The 8545-nt window shown below is 41.3% G+C and overlaps 1 protein-coding gene across 1 annotated transcript in view; it reads left to right on the top strand. All coding sequences in view use genetic code 11, as the record gives it.

The window, feature by feature from the left end:
- EGR_07377 (Rabenosyn-5) overlaps window positions 1–3804 on the top strand; it is a gene marked incomplete at both ends in the record, with an annotated part of 15771 nt that extends 11967 nt beyond the window's left edge. Inside the window, 2 exons of the mRNA XM_024496626.1 lie at window positions 3071–3217; window positions 3463–3804. Of these exons, the coding sequence (XP_024348913.1) occupies window positions 3071–3217; window positions 3463–3804 (489 nt within the window). The remainder of the gene's footprint in view (window positions 1–3070; window positions 3218–3462) is intronic.
- Between the last annotated feature and the right edge of the window lie 4741 nt (window positions 3805–8545).

The following is an 8545-nucleotide window of genomic DNA, read 5'->3' as shown; positions in this document are numbered from 1 at the left end:
GCAGGTACAGAGGCATGGAGACCAAGGTTCTTCTGAGCAGCATCGCCAGCATCGCATCCGTTCGGCCTTTCATAAATCACGCTCTACAATGGTTCCCCACGCCTATGCGTTGATAATAAGGCTACGTAAACACTCCCGAACCGTTAGCGCCATTTTTGTTTCCTTCGGGGCAAATTAGGAACTTCCAAAGGGGGAATACTCGAAGTACAGGGGTCACTCTGGAATGGCACCACTCAGTAGAATTGCAGATAACCACCGTGACACCAACAAGGTGGGCCATTCAAACCTTCGGTAGTTATTATTAAAAAATTCCGACTAGACCTACTGTAAGCAACAGCACTGTTGGGTGGCTTTCTGGTTTTATTGAAAATTCTCTTAGTCATCTTTAGGTTTACTCGCCTTGGATAGGGTTTTTCACGAGAACTCACCGCATTCAAGATAGAGTGAGAGGAGTATTCTTCGGTCTCCGACGTCTGTTTATCCTTGTGAAAGTATAATCTCCCAATCAAGGCCATAGTCTTCCAGACCTGTATGCCAATGGTAAATCTTCTTCCTTACCACATGGCTTAAGACTGCTTTATGAAAGACGCAGATTCATGAAGGTGAACCGACTGTGGGTAGATTCGATAGGTCGAACAATGGCTGTAAAGAGCTAAACACAACGTGTGAGGCAAAATGACGGCCTATGTGGTATTTTGTGGTCAATTCAATTTGACTGCTACTGTGTTACGCCCCCACCACCCTGGCCGTGAATACACGAACCAGGTCCTGGTTACCTGTCGTCCGCCTATGCTTCAATAACTGAAGAGTTCTGACTTCCCCTAATACCTTCATAACATTTAAAAGAAAATTTTGACCCCTTGAATAGGTGCATGACAGTATAAATTAATAAGATAACTTCTTTTAATTTGAAGAATCTCTAACATGTAAATTATCATTCATTCGTATGCATTGTAAGACATGGGTAGACACTTGTCAATCTGTTGCCTTCCCTACAAATGGAGAGACTTGCGATGCGAAGTGGATTTTATGCTTCAGCGTCAATTAGGCGAACGAATACATCAATTGGTTGCTCGATCACTAGCGCCCCTACACTTCTAAGTCACGCACCACTGCAGATGGAGTGGGTTACTTGCTAAAGACCGAACAATTGCTGCAGAAACAGACATTATTCATCATTCGGTGGGATGAACGTGAACACTTCAGACTTCATAACTCCACTGAACTTTTCTACTAAAAATCTACATTTTCAAATGAGAGGGAGATAGATCCTATTTTTTTCCAAGCCTCATCTCTCTGCCACTTCTCTGAACGATAGGCGTCTGATTTCCTTAGTATCATACAATCACAAGACCGCAAGCAGAACAGACAACTATGAGACATGGACAAGGAGAAAGGGAGTAACTGATTGTCCCCTGAGGTAGAACCTTTAATAAAAGTGGAATCCACTTGCACGTCTCATTAGGAAAGGCTTCGTTAATTTTTGTTCCTTTGGAAGCCACGTTCTCGCTAAATGCGATGACAGAACGCTGTTTCTTCCCCTTTGGCTCAATTTACGTAAAAAAACCACAACCGTCTCTGCACAATCCCCTTTCCCTTAATACACCTCCCAGACACAAGGAAACTTCAAACCTAGTAGAATTCTCAAGAGGGATAAGTGTTGTTGAAGTCAGTTGCACGCAAATTTGATGAATGGGTCGGTTGGTTCGTGGATGCTTTCTATGCAGCACCGACGACATTATGGTGGTTAATGCGGAAATTTGACCAAAGAAAGCGGTTGCGAAGACACTCAAATGGAAAGGACTGCTATGTAATAGTTTTTTTTATTTGTTTACCTCTTCGTTTTGGTCTATCAGAAGCATAAAGTTGTACATTTGCTTGACGGCATAGCCTCTGGGTCCTTCTCTATACTGGAAGTTCATTTTCTGTCTCAGTGTTAAAACTTCATTTCGCCACAGAGACGATTCAGGGCGCTGAGATTGGTCCATTTAAACAAATTAAAGGTCATTACTTTCACTCATGCTACCAGTGTTCAGGGTTGACCTCATTTGTCTTTCGACTACTCTTCAGTTAAAATGGCTGCTTTCCAAGTATGTGAATGTCAGGTCATTTCCACCTTTCTGACCATTAGCAAAAATAAAATTCCTTTTTATTTAGCACATTTAAGTTAGCCACTTTTAGGCTATTCATCTGATAATTTGGAAGTTGTTTTTACCGCTTGATTTAATGCCTCCAAGGGCGATTCCTTTGATTTACACGAGCAGGAAGAATGTTTTGCCCTCTCATGAGTGGCTAATGTATGCAATTCAGCAATTATTGGGCTTTGTCCTTAAGAAAGAAGTGATGCATAAATTTATTTGTCAAAAAGAAGAAAATGAGACGAAATCAGTGCGACATTGAGCTTACATTGGAGTGAGCTTGGGTCCTTCCGAGTTTCCAGTTCGAGTAACCAGGCAAAGTAGGTTTCATCACGGATGTCTTCATTTGTCCACGTGTGTGAGTAAGCGAGAGGTCACGGCCAGCGTTCGCATAACCGGCTAACCCACTAATTGGGCGTGCCGGGCCATGGGAAATTGCTGGCCTCGCTTGCATATACCATTCGATTGCACTTGGTCTCTGAGGGATTGGTAGCACAAGGCATTCTCAGAGTAACCTTTTAATGAATTTGCATTTGTCCCTTTAAGAATGAACCCACTGGTGTAGCAGGTAGGTGGATAGACACTCCTCAAATTGCTCTGGTAAAAGCCATTCGCGGTAACGAGGTTAATGGGATTAGACAAGCACCTCGGAGAGGTGTAAGTTCGTTTTACCTTCTCAACCACGACAAAACCATTCAGGCAAAAATGATAGCTATTCGAGAACTTTAATTTCATTAGACGAGCAAATTTTGTCAACCTATCCAGGTGGGACAGGAGTAAATTTATTCTTTAAGAGAATGCGTCCGACGTGTGGTTTCCCCCAATTAGTAAAGTTAAAAGACACTTGATTTTGTCCTGAAAATTCAAAGTTATTTTCTATTAAGCTGATCTTAACCCATTTAGAGAAGTTGATCACACTACCCCGCTCTTAGAAACAACTATTCGAGGTTTCACAGAGTGATGAAAGGGACATGATCCAAAATACTGCGCTCCATTGGGCAATAGCTAACTGTCACATGGATTGCGTTGTACTTCTCCTGGACTACGGAATCCCCTGGAAGCAGCAAATGAAGAGCTTCGTACCCCTTTGGTGGAGGCCGCTTTCTACGGGTGAGATAAGGTTGTCCGATATCTCATCGACCGAGGGGCTAAAGTAGGAGGGAAAATTAATCCAAAGAATGAATCGCCACTGATGATTGCCTGTGAAGGGATTTGTGAGCTTTGTGGTGCTTGAGAGGTCATTCACCTAGCGCCTGTTTGCCTGATAGCAGCCTACCTTATCGTTGAACTAGTCACCTCAGCACTGTGCTTCACTTCCACATAGGGAGATGTTGCAGCCACAGAAGTCCTTTTAAAGGCTGGCGACTCTAGCCAAGACCGAGGCAGAGAACTGCACATAGCTCTTACAAAGGCTGCGTCGAAGGGTCACCCTGAGGTGGCCAAACTCTTGCTTGATCGTGGGGCCGAGGTCAACCGCTGTGAGGATAGCATTGAAGCGCCTATATTTGCAGCCATCAGTAGCGGTAGTTTGGCAGTTTCAAAGCTCTTCATCGGTTGTTACGTCAACATGAAGGAGCGAAACGAGGAGGGTAGCACACCACTCATGGTAGCTGCTCGAAATGGTGCCACAGCCTTGGTTTCAGTGCTACTTGATGTCGGCAAGTAGCGATAGCCTTCTCCACTTTTCTTTTTTCAATCTCACTTTGAATTGACGACTTTACAGAAATTCTCTTCTACCACTTTTTTATTTCTTATTGGTATGCTGCAAATTTACTAATTAATTTAACAGAAATTTCGGGGATTTACCAGACTCGGTTTTTGATTAGCCTAATGGATATTTATTTGTTTGTGTCCTTTGTAAATTTCCTGTTTTACTTTTTTGATTATCTTTTAGGAGCTGATATCAATGCGTTATCAACCAAAGAGCAGGAAACAGCTTTGGTCATTGCTGTGAAGCACAATCGAATAGCTGTACAGGAGTTGATATTGGCAGCCTTCGGACACAGAAATACCTTATTAATGCTATGTGGCATCTCCTCCCGATGGATTTGAGAAGTTGAACAACGATTGTTACCACTATATTGCTATTAATTTGACGCGTTTTTAATCAAGCTCTTTGTTAGAATGCATAAATGTGATCGTTGTAAAAGTATGCAAGCGTTTGTATTTAGAAGTGTGCCAGTAGATGGCATGCGTATATAATAGAAGCGATTTAGCCACAACAGGTACTTAGAATCAGGTTGGTCAGGTCTTTCCATTAAGCAATTTAAAAGCGTACAGACCTTAATAAATCAGTAAATCCAAGTCACCGAGTAAGTTATATACAGAGTTCCATAGATCGCTCGACATTGGTAAAGGAGAGGAGTTGCATCACTCTAGTGGTACACTATGCCCCACACCACTTTTCTCCTATCTCGAACCCATATTTTGTAAAGCAATGGTAAAGCCTGTTAAGCTAATCGAAGCCTACCCACTCTACCAACTTCTAAATGTCTGAAAGCTTTCCACAGACATGTAGAGCAATTGGAAGAGGTACAATAACAGTCTGTTTGCAATACAATACGGAAGTACTGTGCGATAATCCTAATTCACCTTTCCAGTTTGCTAGTCCAGTTTAAAGTCACTCTTCGCGACTTTAAATTACCCTTCTTTTTGCAAATGCAATTTTCATGGCATTCCTTCTGCCTCATTGCGACGTCTAATTGACTGATTCAAGGCCTCGCATTGCCATTTGCGATGATTAGCCGAATGCCTTCGTTAAAATTGGTGCATGCCTTGTGGGTCTATTTGATCACATTACCTCTAATCGGCTTCTTCAAGTTGAACCACTTCTGTACTCATTTAATTACTAAAGATATACCTCCTGGGGTGTTCAAAATCCTCCCTAAAATTTAGCCTAAAAATCTTTGTAGACCCCTGAATGTGAATGATGCATTCCACTACTCCTTGTTGGAGATTGTTATTTGACTCATCAAAGGCAACTTGTCACTTCAGCCTCTTACTGCCTTCCGATTGCTTAGTTTAAAACTGGCTCACTTTTTAGCCTCGAAAAATTGGTTTATTTACGCAAGAGAGGAGATAAAGTGAAAGAGTTCTTTTATGTACCAACCTCTGTTCTTCCCGCAAAACTAACAACTTCAGACCGTTCCGACTGTCCATTCAAAAATCATCCGACTGTAGGTCTGTGTGCGCCAATTTAATTGCATTTTGCCATGAATGTGTGTATTAAAGCCAAAACCTTCGCTTGAGATGGAGTCGGTTAGTATAGAAGGGCTGCTTCTTAAAAAAAGAAGTGAATAACTGGGGAGTTTTTGAGTTAAAAGCAGCTACAAACACGTATTCATTTAGAGCAATCCTACAAGTTTGTTATTTGAGGGCATCTAGAATGCACCCCGTTCCATACTTATTTCATCCAGTTACTAGTCCTTCAATGGAGAAAACTTCCAACCAATAAGGAACCAAAGCATTAAGTTCAGATAAAATTTATCAATCGTTTATTCTTTCCGAAGACAATTTTTAAGGACTCATGGGTGCAAGTAATGGTATCTTTGGGGCTTCAAACTTGGGTTTATTACTCACAAACTTTGGCCACTTTTCCGTTGAATGGAAGGTGACCGATTGTAGATCCTTAAGCACATTTTTCTGGCTGTTTAATCATCATTGATCATCATCATCATCATCATCGATTGTTGTCTTGTCATCCAAATCCACAGTACCTTCAGAAGGGATAGTAAGTGACTTTTGCCTCCGCAGAACACTATATTCCTACCTTCTGTTTATAATCCGTACCATTCTCTGACTTTTGAGAATTCCAACTGATGAGCCTTAATACATTTCCTCCATTTCGTTCCAGTGATGTCGCGAAGTCGACATTTTTGTAGTTAGTGGCTTCGAACTTGAAGGCCTCTTCATTCTCATTCAAAAGATAAATCCTTTTTATCTCTCCTTAGGTAGGCAGTAGGATTTCATTTCAGTCTTCGACTTCTCTTGAAAAAATTATAAAAAAGCAAGGGGCAAAATGCAAGATGCCACTCATATTCTCTTCCGACTACCAAACTCTCAGGAATTGGAAATCACTGCCTCGTTCGACCAGTTTTGAGAAGGTATTTCTGAATACGCCACAACCTAGAATTCTTGGGTACTTTATGCCTGAAAAGTTTAAAAAAGGTCCCTAAAAAGGTAATTTTAGATGAATGACTGCTTCCTAGTCGAGTGAGATAATACAATCTCAGATATTGTCAAAGACCCACAAAAGCACCGTTTAGCTGGACGAGAAAGCGGATCTGGTCTGGGGTCATGTTGGTAAAAGTGGCATTTTTAAGAGTGTTTGGCGGTCACTTGTGATAAAAACAATTGTGAAATTTTTTAAAGGATTAAGGAATTGTATTTTAGACCTGCCTTAACTGTGCAATGACTGTGTTATCCTTAGTTGTTAGGACTATGGCTGCATCCTGTTAACCTCATCAGATGCCTCTGTATCGGTTGTTTTTACACATCTCTAAACGGCATTAAATTGCTTATCAAAAGCACAGCCTTGATGTAGGTGGTTGCAAGTGAGATAAAATTGTCATAACAACTGGTATATCCACACGATATCCTCAATTTTACTGGAACAGGACACTTTTTCAAGGGCACGAAAAGAACAAAGAAAGGAGAAGTTAAGTGCTTACTGCCCTTTCCCCCCTCTCCCCGAAGTTGGCTGCAGTCTAACAACAGAAATGGATGTCTTTTTTCCCTCCTCTCTTCACAAAATAGCAGTGACTCCATTGAATGATGACTTTACTGTCTATACTGTTATTCAATTCAAAATAGTTAAGCCTCACCCCATTTTGGTTCTCAAGTAGCCACCCGAATGGTAAATAATATAAACCCATTCGGTTTAAAGTTCTCCAATTTGCTGTTCCTTAGGTTTCTTTGAAATCTACCTTACTCAAACCCCTGTTTTTTGGAAAAAATTAAAAAAAATGCTCATGTCTCACTGAAATAATCATAGATTTAACGGTAAACCTTTAGGAAGCCTTGTTTCCTTTCTTGTGATCGTCCAATTACAACTTTTACTTGACAGTCACTGATGTGTACTTTTAAAAGACATTGCATGTGAATATTTTTCGTTTTAAAGGTCATTAATGCTCAGACGCAAGATGTCAAATTTTAACCTCCATTGTAGAAAACATGGAATTCACAGTTTCCCGAATATTGGTGTCAAACTTTCTCCGAAAAAAGATCAATTTTCTTGGATTCTATTCAACTGTTGTTGAATGCATTTTGTGTGATGGTCTGGAGACAAAATTATTCACTGGGAATGATTAACTGACACCACTACAGTAATTACGAATGGTAACCAGCTGGAAGAAAGTTTTGCCTGTTCGACAACATACCGCCTCGTATCGCAAAGCATATATGTGGGTGTGTGTGTGTGGTTTTATAAGGGGCCCAAATTAATGGCCATCGGCATCCTCGTTGTCTGCGGTCCATAGTCTGTGAAGTGTGAGACGAGGACCGCCAATTCTAAAAAGACACTCACATATTGATTTCGCCATTGAACATCTTCCAAGATAACAATGGAGTGGGTAGGTAGACCATTTAGATACGTTCGATTATGTGTACTGTTGTAGAAGTCCTACAACCACTAAGCAGTCGAACTTCTCACCTTTTTGCTATTCGACACCACCAATCAGTTACAGCGCTCCACACCAGGTGCTCGCTTCACGTGCACAGAAAGAAGTTGCAACTGGTGGTGCGCCTTTTGTTTTTTTCTTCTGTTCTGTCACGTGAAGATCCCCTACACGTAAAAGTATGAAAAGATGCCACACCCTTTGAGCTGAGGTAAGCAGAGCTGAGAAGGACGACAAACTACTGGGGAAGACACCCTGGCGCTTAGACTATGCACATTTTTACCTTCTTACTTGAAAAATGATTGTTCCAATTATTCTTGGGATAGGATAGTTAGTAAGGAAGTACCTCTTTCCCTTCTTTACTTTTCGTCCAACAGGAAGTGGAGGTGAGCCGAGTGAATCAACCACAGATCAAAGAGTAGGGAGTAGAACATGGTGGTGGAGTAAATAGCCATATCTCATTAAGATTTCTGTGTTTCCTATTTTATGACCTCTAAAATCGTCGTCACATTGAAAGTAAGCGAATCAGGACACTCGTAAGCACGTAGCACATACAACAAAGACGAATCACTTGGAGAGCACTTTTAATTCAGCTTATCAGTGCAAGGGAGGGAGACAATACAAAGAAAAACAAACCAACAGATCAAGGTGAATAGACTAAAGTGTGTGCTGACTTCTGTGACCCATCATTAAGGTCAACGTCACGGATGAGGAGCGGTGGTGCATTGACCAGTAAGTATTGCGAATGCCGGTCACCGATTTGCTTCCTGTTAAGCCTGCAGTGTACACTTC

The sequence above is a fragment of the Echinococcus granulosus genome (assembly GCF_000524195.1).
Source record: "Echinococcus granulosus chromosome Unknown EG_S00076, whole genome shotgun sequence".
Classification (NCBI taxonomy): Eukaryota; Metazoa; Platyhelminthes; class Cestoda; order Cyclophyllidea; family Taeniidae; genus Echinococcus; species Echinococcus granulosus.
The sequence above is the reverse complement of the archived record's forward strand: the minus strand, read 5'-3'. Positions and strand labels throughout refer to the sequence as shown.